Source organism: Ciconia boyciana, chromosome 7 (assembly GCF_034638445.1).
Source record: "Ciconia boyciana chromosome 7, ASM3463844v1, whole genome shotgun sequence".
Classification (NCBI taxonomy): domain Eukaryota; kingdom Metazoa; phylum Chordata; class Aves; order Ciconiiformes; family Ciconiidae; genus Ciconia; species Ciconia boyciana.
In genome coordinates, this window is record NC_132940.1 from 3,499,128 (window position 1) to 3,517,613 (window position 18,486).

General features: G+C 41.3%; 1 protein-coding gene and 1 long non-coding RNA gene across 5 annotated transcripts in view; both read right to left on the bottom strand.

Annotated features, from left to right (window-relative positions):
• Positions 1-2,917: 2,917 nt before the first annotated feature.
• LOC140654307 (uncharacterized) lies at positions 2,918-9,529 on the bottom strand. 2 transcript variants are annotated; one of them, XR_012043390.1, is made up of 4 exons: positions 9,021-9,529; positions 6,656-6,800; positions 3,881-3,997; positions 2,918-3,719 (listed from the first exon to the last, which is right to left on the bottom strand). It is a non-coding gene; the product is annotated as an uncharacterized lncRNA (long non-coding RNA). The 2 variants fall into 2 exon arrangements; XR_012043389.1 differs by lacking the exon at positions 2,918-3,719 and having other exon boundaries at positions 3,755-3,997.
• A 751-nt stretch (positions 9,530-10,280) lies between these two features.
• Positions 10,281-18,486, bottom strand: part of ATG4C (autophagy related 4C cysteine peptidase) — a 28,032-nt gene continuing 19,826 nt past the window's right edge. For 2 of the 3 annotated variants that reach the window (XM_072867469.1, XM_072867468.1), the window contains exons 10-11: positions 15,880-15,999; positions 10,282-11,897 (exon numbers count right to left, since the gene is read on the bottom strand). In XM_072867469.1, the coding sequence (XP_072723570.1) occupies positions 11,727-11,897; positions 15,880-15,999 (291 nt within the window). In that variant the 3' untranslated portion in view covers positions 10,282-11,726. Of the gene's footprint in view, positions 11,898-15,879; positions 16,000-18,486 lie in introns of all 3 variants that reach the window. The other variant, XM_072867470.1, reaches the window with a different exon arrangement.

An 18,486-nucleotide genomic window follows, 5' to 3' on the forward strand; every position in this document is an offset into this window, starting at 1 on the left:
CACAGCAGGCTGTTCTCAGCAGGATCCCCTTGTTCAGGGATTGCTCTGAAGGAAAGGTCCAGTTCTTTAGCTGGATGTTTAAATGCCAGTTGTCTAGGGCAGCTGAAGGCAGTTAATGATCATAAGCAGCAGGTTCATGGGCATTCTCCTCCCAGAAGTATATTGCTCCTGACTTTGCAAGGGGCCAGCTCACTAAGTGGAAGAGAAATGCATGTATGATGGAGGGCAGGTCAGAAGTGTTTGGCTCGTGTATCCTGTGAAGGAAGCTGAGCCTGAAGTGTCTTATCCTTTACTGAGTAATAGATGTAGAAGAGGATCTCTCTATGGCTTCAGGAAGGGGCATTTTAAGTAAAAGCCTTGGTACCAGATACAGGTGTGATGCCCTTCGGGCACAGGTCCTGGGATGAGTTGCCAGAACCTTGAGGCTTCCACAGTTTACCGGTGTAATTACTGATGGAGAGATTATGTTGTCTGTACTTAAAGAGAAATCACAGCCTGCTTTCCCCTACAAGTTAGATGTTTATTCTTAATTTACAATCAGAAGGCCAGCAATAGAATGAGATTTTTTTTTATTACTGCCAAGCTGAATTGGCTTTTTCTACCATTTTTACTGTACAACACTATTCAAAGCCTGGCGGACTTTCAAGTTTACTTTAAGGCAGATTCAACAGCTGTAATATTCTAAGAGTATGTGTCCTAAAGATGAGATGGTTTTGGCTTAATGCAATTTCAGACCTTGTTCTTGCCATACAGCTAAATTATATATCCATGGCAGATGACACCTTTAACCTATTTGTCTATTCAACATTGTCAGCTTGATAACTCCCTGAAAACTGAGGCCTATGGTAATAAAAATTAGTTATTAATAGTAGCGTGTTATGGGCCAGAACATGAAAAAAACAAACAAGAAGTCTTTCTAATTTATTGTTTCATAACATAACAAGAAGAAGTAAACATTGGCAAATTTATTTTAAGGGCATGCATGAGTCAGTCCCTCAGTGCCTCTCTTGGACGGTCAAACCCCTCCTCAGAGCAGAGTTGAAGCTAATTTTGTCAATTTTGCAGATGAACTTCAGGTGAAAGTTGCTGTGGCGAGTTTTCGTGATGATGATAATGCCCACTTCTCTCTTTTTTCAAAGCTAGTGCTTTATTATTGCACCTCTTCCAGAATACTACTGCTGAAATGCACCTGACACAGACATGGCGCTGCACATACCAGCCAGGTACAACACTGGCAAAGAGTTTTGAGAAGGGTTTGGATCAGCGACCCTCTGACAACCCCCTGCTCTCAGGTAATACATCTCAAAAGCTCTGAAAACTTTTGAGTTTCAGAAAACTTTTGCCAATAAAAGGGATGCTTGTATTTATGGGCTCAGCCAATAGACCCTGAGCGAGTGGCATGGGGTTCAGTATACCTGATGCAGTAGGTGAAAGAGCTGGATTGATTGTGCCGGAATCGATTAGACCAATGTTATGTTAGGCTACTTTCTCCCTGGTGTTTATGGTGACTGTCTGAAGGCAGGGTAAGAAAGCACCTGGAGGTTTGGACATCACTGCTCTGTAATCCAGGGAGCTCTCTAGCCCAGGTCCCATTGTAAGAAGCTTCTTAGAATGTCTTCCAATTGCTCTTCCAAAGACACTGGAAGAAGCTTCTTTTTAGTTCAAGGGCAAGTCACGTGCCACTGAAAAACAGCAACCCAGTTTTGGACAAAGGAGAATCTCCTCTATGCTGTGTAACACTGGAACCTCCAGTACTGCCCATTCATTGCTAAGGGGTCATGGCGGTAGCCACACCAGGGCAGTGTGCAGCAGGGCTGTGAAGTCCTCAAGCAGCTTCTCACTTTTGCAGCTTTACAGCCTACCTTAAATGTATTTCAGAATAGTTTGCTTAAAATTAAGCACAGGAAGACAATACATTCATCACATCCCCTTTACAAGGCTGTTCAAGGAACTAGGCGCGTGTGTGTCGTAGCATTTTATAGCAACGGTCTTTCTATAGGTCCCCGTGCTTCCAGCAAATAACAGAGAAGCTGGCTCGCCTCAGATGCAGACTAGGTTCTGTTTATTTTATGAATGCATACAGTCAGTGTATCTGCAGTTTGTCAGCTTATGGTGCTGTTCGTTTAGCTGCTTCGTACCTATACTCACACATGTATATAAAATGTATATGAAAAGTATATTAATATAATTCTATCTCAACAGATTTAATTCTTAAATGCTACATATACTTGTTTAATCTCTCATTTTAGAAGTAGGAAAGGTTAGATTATAACATCAGGTTAGCTCTCTTCGAAGCAGGTAATAATTAAGTTGATTCACTGTTGCAATTACTGTCAAATCCCCCTTAATTACCACGGATTTTATAGCAGCTTCATTATACGTCTGCTGTAATGCATTGTGGCCCAAAGGAGAAGTGTTGCAGGAAATTCTGCATAGCATGTATAATTCTAACCTGCAGTTAAAGCTTCTCGTGAAAGCCTCTGCACTAAATTTATCTTTTTTTGACATTTTTCCCCCTATTATTTAAAGCAGTTGAACTGGAGTAACACCACTAAAATATACACCTAACTTCATAAGTGAAAATTGATCTCTTCACAGGTATTAGGAATAAAAATGGAGAAATGATAAAATTAGCAGTGAATTATTCTTGGGAAACTGCTCAGCAAAAATGAAGAACACTTCTGGTCTGGCATCATGGAGGGGGGAGAAAACTTCTGCCCCATCCTGCAAATCATATACCCCTGAAGAACCTTTCCTCGTTTGAGTAGTCCCACTGAATACAGTTTTTAAGGCGGTAGGAATTTGCGAGATCAGTCTGCTATACATCAATATTTTCACCCATTGTTCATTTTACATTTTATAAACTGGATTATACAAATATAAGGCACATGCACAACCAGCAGCTTTGGCGGTTTTTATTTCACTTGCACATTGAATATGCTGTTACAGTATATTATAAAAATATTTGATGAAAATAGCAATTTGGGCAATAGTAACACCTATTTTATTATCAATCATACAAGAATTTTTAAAGCAACGCTTCTTTAGAACTGACCTTCCAACTAACTTTTGTAACAACATAGCCTCATGAAACTGCTGCTTTATGGCTCATGTGTCACTGCTTGTTTCCATTGGAAAAATCTTTACAAATCAGGGTCTGTAAATTGAGCCTGCAACAGTTCAAAACAGATAACTGAATAATGTGTCCCATGGATTCTCTTGTAACGAAGGAATTTACTCCACAGAATATATTAGATGCAGAAAGGTCTTCAGTGTCAGTGACACTATTGGCAGCTGTGTTAACAGTTAAGGAGCTGGCTTTGTACAGCAGTACAGTTATTAAATTTCTCCAGAGACCATGACTCATTAATCAAATATTCATACATCTCTGTAAATACACACTGAACAGAGAATACCCTCAGAGTTGAGCATCCCAGCACAAGTGCTCTTTCATGTAACACTGACAAAATCCTGAGAACATGCGGTCATGTTTTGCATTTCTAATGCTGTATGTACTCTGTAGTACCCCAATTCCTAAAAACAGAACACAAATGATCTTACTGATTGCAAGTGTTACACAGTCACAATTAAAATTGCTTCACTATTGCTTCATACCATCTTTTAAAAAGTGAAGACAGTGAATCAATTCTTCTGTTCTTTGTTTACCATCAGACAAGTAACTTTTTCCCATACGGATGGAGAAACCCAAGGCCATGCTCCTATTAATACAAGAATTTGTATTAGCATGAAAACAACAAACCACTGGTTGAACTGTGAAGGCCAAAGAACTTCATATATTTGCAAAGACATGAGCTTGTTGTATTTAACAAATACTGTATTTTGTGTTTCCGCACTGCCATAAAACAGTACGTCTTCTCACCTGCTCCAGGGGAGGCACAAACACGTCTGAACTGAAGTCTTGACCTTGGTCAGGTTGAGATCATGGTTCAGAGCTGAAGCATCTCTCCGTGATCAGCTGAAGCTCTTCTCTATAAGCCTTTGAAAAAATTCATTTTTTCTGTTTGAACTCCCCATTCTAATGCATTCATATCTAGGACTTTGGTTTTGACTGTTGCACGTTCTGATTTATACTTCTGATTCAGGCTCTCTGTGGGTTGAAGTAGTCAGATGCCTTTATACACTTATTTGTAAATGGGGATTATCATACTGCTGAATGTAGATTTTTAAAATTCTGTACTATTGTGCTCTGCTGAACTCAAGGGAACAAAGGAATGGAAGGGAACGACCTGAGTCTTCAAGTCCAACCCCCTGTGCATGGCCAGCACAAAATCCCAAATGATCTTGCTAAGAGAAGCAGGATTTACAGATAAATCTTGGAAAGAGGTGAGTATCAGATTATATTCCTTTATAGTTTTTAGAGGCTAGGACATAGAATTCACCCCGGAACTGGTCCCTAACTGCAGATTTTGAAGGGAAATTTGTAAACTTGCATAACATCCTTATATTCTGTAAGTAACTTGCAGATGGCCCAGTTTAAGGATTGAATTCTGATCAGAAAATACTTCCTTTTTTAGTTCCCTTTCTAATAAATATAGATACTCTAGCTTAAGCACCTCCACAGTTCCTACCACATTAATTTCAGTGCATTTTAATTTTCTTTAACAAGGCTTAACATTTACATTTTAAAAAGAAAATCCTCGCCTATATTTAATTAGGGCACTGATTGAGACAGGATGGCAATAACCTCCCGCACTTCTTCTGTGTAAGACAAAACCCACGTCACCTTGCTCCACAAGTCAGCACATGGCAATAAAGCAGTTGTGGGTATCTGCTGTGTGCCATGCAGAAAACAGCACGGGGCTGCAATTACAATCCCCCTTGCCTCTTGTCCACATAAGTACAGGGCCCCAGTCCTGGACATCCTACAAGTGATCCCACTGCCCTGCATGACCTTATCCACTGACCCAGCTAGCTGCTGGATGTGGATAAATACCTCAAACATTGACTTTAATAACATTCCCTTGGGGCACACGGATTCACTGGCAGGATCAGAGTGTGGGAAAGGAGGGGTTGGAAAATAAGAATAAAGTGTGAATGCTGAGCGGAGAGCCCACAAAACCTTGGTTTTAACACATGCCTACATACCCACTAGAGCTAGGCGAAAACAGCAAACATTTATTTGCATATCTTCTTGCATAAATAAAACCCTGCTGATTTGCTTTGATGGCATTTACGACCACATTTATTCATAAACATTAGAGTGAGCAAGTTTTTATTTGCAGGAGCGTTCATAGAAAACAAAAGCATCGTGAATTCTGGTGTGAATAAATACCAGAGAGCTCTCACACGAGAAGGGCTTCTGCAGTCATTAAGTAAAGCTCTTTTTACTATTCACACCGTGGATTCAAACAATTACAGCTGCCCGTGAACTGCTTACAAACAGGGAAGGGAACTGTTTATAAAGCTCAGTTCATCCAATTAGGCAACAGAAACCATCTCAGGAAGATACCCAATCATAGGATCAAACGATGATTACTCAGGGCTCAATCCTAACTCCCTCGAACGCCTCTTTGTATCTTTTGGGCAATGCAGATAAGTTAGCAGCATTTTAAGACCCCTTTGCATAACGTTGGCATGACCTAACCGAGATGGTGGGAGGCTGTAACACCTTTGTGCTGCCAGAAAGCAGCTATAGGCTAACAGAGGCTCCAGCCGTAGGGCTCGCATAAGGAGCGTTAGGCTGAAATACTGCTGTGTGTTGTACCCGACTGTGCTCCACAGCCTTCCGCGCAGGGCTAGGGAAATGTGCTTCACGCACTGGGAAGAAGAAATGCATCCATACTCCTATAGTAATCAACTACAGGGTGGTAAAGGACCGTAAAGTAACCTGGCGTATTCTGCCCTCTTGGAGGCTCCTGGTAGCACAAGAGCTGGTGCTCCAGCCTCCCTGAAAAGCCACATCACCTTGGATGAAATTGTTGTATAAACAGAACACAGGGCGGGCTGGATTTCAAATATGCTGTTTGTATTAATTTGTGGCATTACTGACCTTTCATAACTCACTGATGGTTGCTTTTCATTCCATCATTCCAGTTAAGAGATTGTCACTAACTCTGGAAATAAATCAGGTCTCCGGAGTGAGTCCATTTTCTTACTGTAATTAATGGCAAACAGGACATCCCTTCCCTGCCTCCCCAAATACCCTGTTGTGTCCTTCTGGCTGCATTGTGCATAACTGAACTGCTCGCCTGCTTCACATTACCAACGCTTCTGGGTTTGGAGGGTAAGTTAAAGAAAAAAAAACCCACAGAAGACTTTCCTGACAGTAGAAAATTTGTAAGCCAAGGGCAAGGGCAAAAACCAAGACTGGGGCCTGTGGTCGCCTCTCTAGCACAGCCGGGCAGTGGCAGACTCTGCCCGTGGCCACTGCAGAGCCAGGCAGCGCTCAGGGAAGGAGGCAGATTCCTTCTTTCACATCCACACTCCCTATTTTCCAACTGCATTTTCATGCCGATTGCAGATAAATGAACCTGATGCTTAAGTGCCAGTTAACGTATGTAGAGCAACCACTTCTTTGCTGTTACGGCTTTAACTAAGGAGCATGTCACCCTGCTGAATGTCGATCAGGTGCATTTACCACATTGTTTTAAAAGTGCAAGGTCGCATAGGCTCCTCTGGGAGCTAGTCAACTCACCACAAACAGACCTGGACTCACACGGTCTTGCCTTGTACAGAAACCAGGGAAGAGCGGGGTTTGTTCAGAACACGAAGCCAGTGTTGGCTTTGAAAATCAGGTGAGGGGATGCATGGTGTCACCTCAACACCCGTTGCCACCACACCTGTAAGGAAATAAAGCAGCTGCCTTTACGTAGTTCTTACAGTTACCTGCTCATGTTCTTGTCGTTTAGGGGTGTCTCATTAATACTGTGGGAAAAATATAACTGCCAAGGGAGACGTGCTTGGGGGACTCCCACCTAGCTGTTCTCACAAGAGTGGAGGTGCTTGGAGACCTTCAGTAACAAATTAGGGCGGCCTCGGTTTAACAGCTCTGCTGAAGCACAGGAGACTGTCAAGAGGGAAAACAAGTATTTAAAGAAAGGCATCACAAACAAGTAATTCTGCTGGTAGCCACAGATGGGCACTAACTTAGTAAGGGCCTTGAGTATCTTTCCATTGCTAGGCCTTCTGGAAGTTGGTCTGCAGTTCTCCAGGCTCTGTTTCTCTCTGAGGTCAGTTATCTCTACCAGCATTAGTAAATAACCCCCTCTCCTAAATGGCCACTTTAGAAATTTCCGTTTCATGAGTCCTTACAGGGCAAAACCAGCCTCATCTTTCCCAAGAGCCGTCCCTGAGGGTCTGCTGGCTTGTTCCCCATGGAGTTAAAGCAGTGCACTGGGTTTCTCCACGAGTCTCCAGCCCAGTCTAAGACTTCGGGTTGGAAAGTTGTCAGAAATCAGCTGCTGCCTTTCGTGATTGCCTGCAGGGAAGGCGGGTGCTGGCCAAAGGCGTTTCTAGAGGTCGTGCGTTTGGCTTGAGACGCCAGTGGCCACAGAGCCAATGGGAAAGGGACGTGGTGGCTGGTGGGTTTTTCCCATGGAGGAACTGCACAGCCAGGTCACACGGAGAGGTCCTTCACCCTACCCCACAAGGGCTACCCAAGCTCCCAGTCCCAGCTACAGCGCTGCTGGGGGAGGGACAAATGCCAACACCTTCGCCCTCCGTTCTGAGTGTGATGGGGCTTTGGTCACTGGTCAGGTAGAGGCAAGACAAAGAGGACCCTGAGGTCTGACATTAAGCTTGAAAAATGAGGCCAGTATCTTTGCTAGAAGGGGAAGGCAGAGCCCCAGCTAATCAGGGTCCTGAGGTTGTGTCAAGCTAATATCAGATGTTACAAACACGCAGAGAAATGTTCCTTTTAAGGAAAAAGGAAATGGCAGAAAAGAAAAAAAGAAAAGGGTATTAGGTGATTAAAAGCTCAGACTTTGAAAAGAGCTACTATTTGCCACCTTCTGTGGTACGTGCAGTCTGGTTCCGTCAGGCAAGCGAGTAATCAGCCAGTGATTTGTGGAAGTCCTTTAAGAAAATAGGCCACTGCTGGGTGTGTGAGTAACTAATGCTCATTTGGTTTGTGTTTGAAGGCAGCAGCAGCAACAGTGATGACACAAATTAATTGCACGGTTTTCAGGAGATAATGCAGACAAGGTAAAGAGAATTACTATGCGATTAACATAGTTTCCAATTAAAGTCCCCTGTAGTTACTGAAAAACATTAATTTCTAGTAACTTGGTAATTTAACTTGTGTCACCACTGTACACGAGTGCACCAGGGCAATGTATGGGCTTGTCTATGCTTAAGCCTTGTATGGGAAACATGAAAAAAAAATCTGAAAATAGCCATTAGTTTTTAACAACTCTTTCTAGCAGGCTTCAAATAAAACACCACTGTGGTAAACTAAAGTATTTGCTAACAGATTAAAGGACCAAAAACCAGCTGCTGTTCTAGCATTGAAGCCTTTCTTGCCCATAGTCGAAAAGGGGAAAAAAAAAAATCCACTATTTAAACAAACTCAGCAAAGGTGTTTCAACTATTACGTTTCTTTATCAACAAGTTGCAAAAAGACTGAGACGAATGAAACTCTTTTGCCCTTCCAGAGAAGTTTGCTGTTGGGATGGCAGAACGGCATTTCTTTTTAACTCTTGGGTACGATAGCTCTTTTATTTCCATTTGACCATTTCCATTACAAGAATACCAAACCAAAGGTCTTTTGAATAGCAGCTCCTTTCTGGGGACACAGCTAGCTTAGCTGGGTACATGCAGATGGGATTTTTTAAGGTACCTGAACTTCAGCCAGTGGAGTTCAGGAAGAAAGAAAATTCATCCCTTAGTTCCCATCTCAGATAGAGCTACCTTGACTGCAGCGGGACGGAGCTGCCCATGACCTACTTGTAAGCGTGCAGCAGGTACAAAGGCCTGGACTTGGAAAACTTGCAGAATTATCAGGCCTGAGCAGTTTTGTTTTAGTCTGATGACAAAATGTGATCACCAGGTAGTGTCATTACCGTTTTTATTCCTGCGCATTTCCAGAAACATCCTTCTGCTTTCAGCCTGCCCGTTTCAAAATTTAAGCGTACTTGGTGAGCAGCGTGGGAAGCGTCGTTCCTTTGACGTCGTCCCTTTGACGTCGTCCTGATCGCCAGGCTTGTTCCCAGTAATGATACGAAGGCTGAAGTCTGCAGCAGGGTAGGATGGATAAAGTATTTCAAAAGAGCTGTGGGTCTTTCTCTATATGACTTGAGACATATATCAACGTTTTGCAGTAACTTTCATTTAGAAAAATAAAAATACCACATAATCGGGCAAGAAGTCCACTGTACAGCTATCTATTTTTCTGAGTTTCACATAACTCAGTGCCACTTTCAGCTTTATTACAGATACTGCAGACTCCTTTGCGTGAAAGCCTGGGAAGCTTATTACATTTTATTATTATTACTACAACAACAGAAGCTGTAAACGAAAAAGACATTATTGATTCAACTAATCTGCTGAATGCGGATTGTTCTTTACCATGCATTTGTTAGCCTTTGGGCCAGTCTGGTTTTTTACAGCCTTACACAGCGAGACTTCCAACGCTTGTGGGTGCAAATATTACTCAGCCTTGCATTCTCCTGCAGGAAGCTTTTCCTTGAGCATCTTCCCCTTTCCCAAAGACGCCTGTTCTCTTACCATTCCCTCCAACTCCTCTCATCCCTGCAGGCTCCTGATCATTTTTCCTGTTCTTCTGTGCACTTCAATTAGTTAATGCCTTCCTCGTGGCAAGGTAAGCAGAAAGGAGAGCATCAGCGAAACCAGATTCTACCTATTAGATCCCCCTGCTCTGTGACAGAAGCTTTTAATGATGCAGCATAGGATTGCATTTGGTTTTTTTAAAATGTGAAAGCAAAGTACAACTTCATGTCTAATTTCCTGTCCACTGTTACCCAAAGGAACCACTCAACGGTTTTGCATAATTTTTGCTAAGGCTACATTAACTTGTGCTTCACTAAACGGGAATCTTCTATTTTCTAGCTCTGACATTCACAGTTCTCCTCATTTTGACATCTAAATTCCATAAATACGTTGTTTACTCCCTCTTCTGGGCTATTAATGAAAAGTATTAAGTAAGATCAAGCCAAACATCCTCACATACATGCAGCATCTAAAAGTAATATTATGCCAATTCTTGGTAAGATTCAACAGTGCAGAGGTTACTAATTTAGACAAATGATGTGTAGGGTTTTTTTTTCCCTGAAAACAAGTGAAGACAATCTCATTTTGGCTTTTCGGAATATTAACTCAATTAACAGGTGCAAGCGCACTCTCCAGCCCTGACACATACACACGCTGGATCTAGTTCTGCCTGAAATCGACCTATTAGTCACTTCTTTCTCATAAAAGGAAAAAAAGTGCTTTAATGAATACACATGACGCTTATTATTTGGATCGGCAACATTTGTGCCTTCTGTGCCTGAACGGCACTTAGAATAGGTTAACATTTGGTTTACAACACAACAATAAAATTTGCCTTTATTGCAAATAAACAGTATTCACACCTCTCAATATTGTTTTAGATGCAGGATTAGAGGATCTAATATTAATATAAAAGGCACATGCATTTAATGTTTTCACACCTTTTTTATTTTCCAAGCAGTGTTAATACTTAAATATTGCATTTACTTTGTTAAAACATGAAACTATTTATGTACATTTGTCTGCGATCTGAGAACACCCACCATCAAGTAATTGTTTGTACAGTAATAACATGTATCCAAAAAAAAAAACCAACAACAAAAAAATCACAGCCCAGAATTTTCCACATCCACTCCCCCATTTGCTTTGATTTAAAAGCTGCACTAATAGGAGAGAAGCCTCAACATTATCATAGTTGAAACAGGAAACAAACACCGCTCTCTTCTAATAATTGTCTTTAGCTACTTTGATTGGTTGCAGTTAATATTAATAGTATAACCTTTAAAAATTGTGGGGAAAGGTAATACTTTATCTTCACTCCTCATATTAAGGCTCCAAAGCAAGCTTAATGAGAAACCATTATAAAATCATACTGCTAAATAGTATCTTAACTCACAATTCAGCCTATATAATTATATCAGTATTGCAACTGACAATTACTACTGATATATCAAACTTACCTTTCTCACACTGTGCTGCTCAGGATGTGTCTCACAATTACAGCATTAACTAGTAGTTGGGCTTACGTAGCAAGACAGATTCGAGTTCTACCCTTACCACATGAATACAGAACCCAGACTTTGCTTACAAACAGAAATAACACGGTCTCAAAACCTACGGATGTGTGTCCATGACATAAAACCCACAGGCAGCCTCTGCTCAGGATTTGTCCTGGACTGACACGACATTAGGGTCACACGTGAGGCTTTAGGGGCTGGGCAAGCTTTTGAAGAGGGCAAGACCAGGATGTAGGCACGTTTCAGCCTACCTGGCTCTAAACAATGCCTTCTACCTACACTAGCACAACGTGACGTTAAACTCATCCAACTAGTAGTGAACAAAAATAATTAGTAAATACATTTATAAATGACATTTTGAAGACTATTAACATACAAAACATTATCATCTTTATGAAAATAGACCAATTTCAGCACAAGCTTGCCTTTTGGAGGAGGAGGACACATACATTTTTTATTTTTTATATTTTAAAAGGCAAGTGTTCTCCTGGACAGCTGCCAATAATCTTGTCTAAAACGTCCTTAAAGCAAGACAAACTCCTCTGCACTAAATCTTTTTAATCTTTTCTTTTCATCCTCAGAGAAAAGGTCATTTTCTTCATGGACTGGACTGGAAGCAAAGTCATAGTCTTTAGAATGACCCTTTACAAAAGTAAACAAGGGGTATTTCTCCTTAGATGAAGATTTCAGCATCTACAATGTAAAACACATACCAGATAAAACGTTACTTGGAAGTGAAGAAAGACAGTAAGTAGTAATACTTATCTGATGATGACTGCAAAGTAAAAAATGCGGTTTTTATTATCATCATATTAAAACAAAAGCATTGCACAATCTAAACATCCCCTCCTCCCATTAAACAAACATTTACTTCCATTTCTTCTTCAGGTGGCTGCTGATTTTATGCCTAATCCTGCATCTTGTTCCACACAGATCACCTCTACGTGCTGTTTGTTTCAGTGCAGCTGGAGCTCTTGCAGGAAGAGAAAAAAACTCTACAAAACAGTTAATGGCTGTAACAGTCTCCTCAAGCCCAGGTATGAATTCTGCGGCAACTAAGCATCTTGGGGAGGTATTTTTATTGTAGAATCAGCATGTACAATAATCAATGTTTTTATGAAAAGTTTAACACACATACACCTATGTAAATAAGCCCATCAGAGCACATGGCTAAAAGCAGATTGACAACAGTAACAGGCTGGGGTAACTAGGGTGCCAAAAATCTACATTTATAAATAAGAAAACTGAGCATGTAAAAAGCGGGTGGTAGGGAACAATAAATACTAACACAGATCAGCAAAATATCTTTAATAGCAGATAAAAATCTGCCAAATACTGAAAGACATTTCAGCCTTTCAGGCTGTTTTGGACACTTAATTGTTCACTGATTTTTTTTTTTATTTTATTTTTTGTTTGTTCGGTTAATTTCTTAACCTGCTTTGGAAAAACAGCACAGTGATGCAGTAACGTGCAGAACTACATTAGCCTAGAGGTATACACTGTGTGGAACTAAAATCACTAAACATAATTGCATGAGAACAATTAATCTAAAACAGTAAAAACACCTAAATAGACCTTTAAACAGTAAGAACTATTTTTAAAAAGACAGTTGGGGCTGAGGGGGGTGTTTAAAAAAAATAAACAAAAAAAATCACACTCAGAGTAAAATGGTTGATCTTTACTGTGGTCTGACATTTTCCACTTTATTCTTGTCTATTTTAATTGCATTTGGCTCTTGTAATGTGAAACCTGGGTAAAAAGAGCAAGGAGATATAGGAGAGACACACACAGCAATAGGCAAAAGAAGAGTAACAGATGAACATTAGAAAGAAAAAAAGTTTGTAAGACATACAAATGCTTTGTTTCCTGCGAAGACGAGATAATTGGATGCAAACCCTTTCATCTCCAGGGGCTGAATAGAAGCTGGCTGAGTAGGAAGAGAAGTTGATAGCCACATGAAGGCTGTCTGCTGGCCTGTGAAGTGGACGGGGGGGACTTAGGCCAGCTCCTAATTGCAAGTTCGTAACAGAAAACTCATCCGAATACTGCACTTCAGGGAATGCATGGTGACCAAACAACCATTGCACCTTTCAAGATGGTCCCTCCAAATCAGGACAGAAATACACCTGCAGTTCCACTGCTGTTGCCCGTGTTCAAGCTTCCCTGAAACCTCCTTCTCTACAGGTACGTGTAACACCGCTCTCTGTGTACTAAGGGAGGTGATGAAATGCTAAATACAGAACGTAAACTGGACAGACAGGCAAAGGCCTAAACAAGAGTCAAGTGGAACTTCGTTAAGATTACTGCAGTTATTGTCAAGCTACATCTCACTCGACGATCACAGATAATGTGGAACTCTAAAGAACTTGCAAGTTCTTTAGATACCACTGTGATGATTTCCACAGAGAAGCTCATTGACAAACATCAATATTTCTCAGTATTTCAGTGTTAGACTGCCACTGTTGTCACTGCAACAATTAATTGTTTGTGCTGAACTGCATCCAAGTTCAACACTCAATCAGTCCAGTTCTTCAGAGAACTTTCATTTCTGCTAAGAACCTGGGCTACAAACGGGCAAATGCAGTTGTGGCCCAAGTGGATTATTTATTTGCTGTCATGGGTTTTGATAGGGAAACAACTCACTGCATTAGCAGAAAGACAAGCCTGGTACCAGTTAAGTAACAATGTAAAGTAGCAGCAGAGGCTGCGGCCAGGAAAAGGCAGGGCCATCCCCGGTGCTGTGCGGAGGCCAGAGCTTCTTGCTGCCCTCTTGGATCTGCCACGTGGTGTTGAGAAGCCAGACAGAAACTGCGGTGCCTGCTCAGTATTTGTGCTGGAACCGCAAGACAGAAGTAAGACTACAGCCAGTCAGGAAATCCATCCTTCTCAAGTCTGGATGTGTTTCCAGGTCTCCTGAATCTATCAGCTATTTAATTCCAGGTATTATTAAACTATTTAACAACAGCTGCCTAACTAGCAAGTACAGAAACAAAGGGTAACTTGGATGTGATCTGGATGGAGTTTCACCAATCACTCCAGTTGGGCCCTTGATTTCAATGCCCTAATTTCTCTTATCACTGAATATATGGCTCATAAGGTTTATCCTCACGTAGTAAAAGCTAAATCTTTTCTCCCACCTCTTATTGCCCACAAAAGCAGCAAGAACCTGAATTTTTTAGTCTAGCCTACATAGGGCACACTGGGAGTATGCTGTGCTTATAGTTCAAGAGTTACTGCACTCAAAGTGCAAGCAAAGGGAAAAATAACAGAAGAGCAGGAAAAAACAAAGGATGGGAAGGAAGGACTGAAAGATCATAGACTGTTTCTCACATTGTATTTGTATCCAAATTTTCCTCTATTTTCAAACGTACTGTCCCTGAAATACATTTATATAAAATAATGTCACTAATATTAAAGAACTTCTACCTAAAATACTAGGATAACAGCTCCAAGGCTTAGATCAGCTGTGAGTATTCTCACAACATATGTTCAGAAAAAGAAATTTACTTAATCCCAAACTTGAAAGAAAAGAAAGAAGGAAAAAAGAGAAAGAGAGCTTCCAATGCAACCAATTTTGTAATTCAATTTTTTTTTTTTTTACCATGTTATTACATTCTTTCTTACAAATGCTAGAACAGGAAAACATGGAAGAGCAGAAACTTCACTATTTAAACTTTCCATATGTCCACTGTTTAGGAACTTCTACTTCTTTAAATCTATTTTCCTCCTCTCTGTGTAAGAATCAAAAAACCAGCTTCAGCATCAATCAGTATCTACTAAAGATTATATACAGTATTAAGATTAGAAATGCTTTTTTGGCCGTAATACTAATATCACTTAACAGGACATTCAAAATGCTGTACAAACATTAATCCTTTGCGCTGTTGTGATAACCGCTGTGGTTAGAATATTAATACTGTGACCATCTGCTGCTGCCGCTGCATCCTTCCGCTGACTATTTTTTAAAACCACAGAACGCAGTTATTTGCTACCCCAGCTAACACAACGCATTAATAACGCTGTATTTCATACATCACAGACTGTAGTAATCAAGGAAAAAGAAGTCAGTTGCATTTGGACCTGAATGAACCTATACCCGTCTCTTCCCAGTGGAAGGACACGATCGGGCGGATTTGCTGGGCGATACCTGCTCCGCAGACTTGAGAACACTGGAGCTGTGTTTATGATCTGGTAACACACTCCAGTGCCCTCAGACCGCGCACTCGGGCGGAGGAGAACGACAGCCGGCTCGGCCGCCCGCCCCGCTCCCCGCCTGCCGGCCCTGACAGACCCGCGGGCGGCGCCGGGCCCGGGGCGCGGCGGGGCGGCTGCGGAGCGCTGCCCATCGCAACAGCGCCACCTGGTGGGCCCGCCCGTGCCCTGCCGCCAGTCCCTCGGCCGCCTCCGCCGCAGGCCGGATCTCCTCAGGCAGCCCGGGCTCCCCCCAGGCAGCCCGGCTCTCCCCAGGCAGCCCCAAGCTCTCCCAGGCACTTACATATTGGTAAATCGGATGACATGAAAAACTAGATTGCTGCTTTTATAATCATGAGCAATAAATATCAAGAAAAGAATGATGTCTACTCAGAAGAGCGAAGCTGATTCTCTCCCCTTACCCATACGCAGTCCGTACACACCAGTCTGGCTGAGGAATCGATTTGGTAACTTCGACACCTACCTTCGTTATTTCTTCAGAAGCCTTCTCAAAGTCCTGCACAGTTCTACAATAAAATCCTATTGTGCAGCTCGGATCCATTTTTTTGAATGACATCTTCTTGGGAGAAGGACAGTGGAATGACTGCAAGTTTCAAGATTAAAAAACATGAAAGACATGGTTAAGGTTGAGAATGCTATAGACCAATGCATTTACTTTTTTTCCCACCAACAGCTTTAACACACAGTCCCCTCTATCACTTGAATTAAAACCCAGCACATACTTTAGAAGTCACTTCTTCCACACACAGCCCCCCCAAACATTCGAGTAATTCCACTCTTTCCCATGTGTACAAAACCTCCCGCTGTTTACCCTGGATTCACCAAACTTGCACACAACACCATGTTAGTTTGAAATCTGTCAGAGGTCTGCCGCTCTGAGCAGTACTTTATGAATATTCCCAAGGCAGAGGAGGTGAATGCTCTTCTGCAAATTGAATTTGTAACAGCTTTTGCACTACCTTACAATTACTGCTTCACTACTACCGCCCATTGCCCCTTTCCCTCCCCCAGCCTCTATAAAAGAGACATAATGGAATAAACCAACCTCATGCATTTTCCTTTAGTAAACGGAATTGGTTTAAAAACCCACAAAAGCCACAAAAGCAAAATCATATTACAATAATCCACAAGTCGGAAAAAAACAAACAACATGCCCTGCTTTATAAATGTGTTTTTCCCTAATGTGAAATCTCTTTTCATGACAGATGATGCTCTGACAGTGCTGTGAACTGACACTATCAGCAGCCACGCTATAAGAAAAAACAAATATACTAAACCCTTCCCCACACTCCTTGTTCATGGTTTATGAGAGAAAAGATAAGTATATGCTATCTACCCTGATGATGCGTTTGTTTATTGCAGGAACTGTAGTTTTGGTGAAGCTCATTGTCTTATAACTGAAATTATTTGGTCACCACGACTGTCTCTCAAAGGCAGTCCTCTCCATTCTGCTTCTAACGTGCAGGACTACCCAGTCATCCTGCCTCTAGTAAATCACTAGCAATCCTGCTACAGCTACTCAGTAACAAACGTTCACACACCACGGCTGCACCACGCTGCAACGGAGTTACCCCTGTACTAAAACGCGGATTTTGTTTTTCATGAACTTCCCCCAGTGATCAATACTCTCCAGTGAATAGTCTGTGCTATTTCCTTTCACATTTACATGTAAGCTGTGCACAGCTCACAGCTCTTCCGGCACGGCGCTGGTCAGCACAGGACCAGGACAGCTTACCAACACAACAGTAACGCCAGCGCAGAGCAACCCAGGAGATTTCTTACCAATGCCACAGTGTTTCCTCTACAAAGGATAACTAACAACTGTTAGAATCTAATTTGACTACAGCAACAGCAAGCCCTGACAGCTAACATCAAGCAGTCTACACTAGAAACCCATTTTATCTTTTTTTTTAATTTTTTTTTTGCCAGTCAGAAAAGTCAATCTACAGAAGATGACAGCGCTAGTTACCTAATTCGAGTATATCTGTCAGTGTAATAGTTTTACATATTGAAGTATATTGTTCTTTACTTGTGATTACAAACCTGAGAGGTATTTCTATTAAACCTCTACTAAAAAATATAAGCAAAGATGAGAAGTACTGTTTCTACAAGACTGATTTTAGTCACTGGTTTTCCTCCTAATACTGTTCAAATTTTATATGTGGAAATTGTATTTTGGATATTAATTCCCGAGTAAAATACATAAATCGAACCCTGCCTTACACATCACATTTCAGCAACAACACTGTAACTACAGTTGTGCTGTACTGTTCAAGGCAGTAGTCTCAATGCTACACAAATCACTGCACAACAAAGAGAAGTGGGTAGGCTTTTTTTTTTTTCCCCCACTCCTCCAAACAAATGGATTCTGGACACCAATACAGAGTGGATTGATTTCCAACTTATTCTGGACAATTTGTCAATTTTGAAAATACTCCCTACAGATAAATCTAACAAGCAACTATCCACACTAAGAAAGCAATTTCGGTTTACTTTTGACATTTCTGGACAAAGATACAATACTATTAAATGCACTAAGCATTAAATTGCAATATATTTTCCGTCTGCAGAAAAGCATTAGGATATGATCAAGCCAAGCTGGTAGCTCGCGTACCTTCAAAATACATTTTAAAACCTTATTATTATTTGGAAATCCATATTAATGCCAGTCTGCAGCACAATCTGGAGGATTAGTCATGGGAACAGAAACCAAAAAGATGCGTATTTTTTGTAGCTTGGCCACTGAGCTGCAGTGTGACCTTAAGGAAGTCACTTCAGCTCTGCTTCTTTGTGCTCTTCCCATCTTTTGTCTGGCTTACCCAATTAAACTGTAAAATCTTCAGAGAAGGCACTGTATTTTACTACAGTTATTAGCATAAAGGGGCAAGGATCTTGGCTATAATCTCTGGGTGCTGCCACAGAACAAATAGGTAGAGCTGGGACTCACCAACTCTTCGTCCAAATATCTCAACGGGGTAAATCTAAAGGCATCTCTAGAAATAATGACAGTTTCTGTCTAGGATATTTTCTGATATATTTTGCTGCTATGTTCCTTTTTTTAATTCAGAAC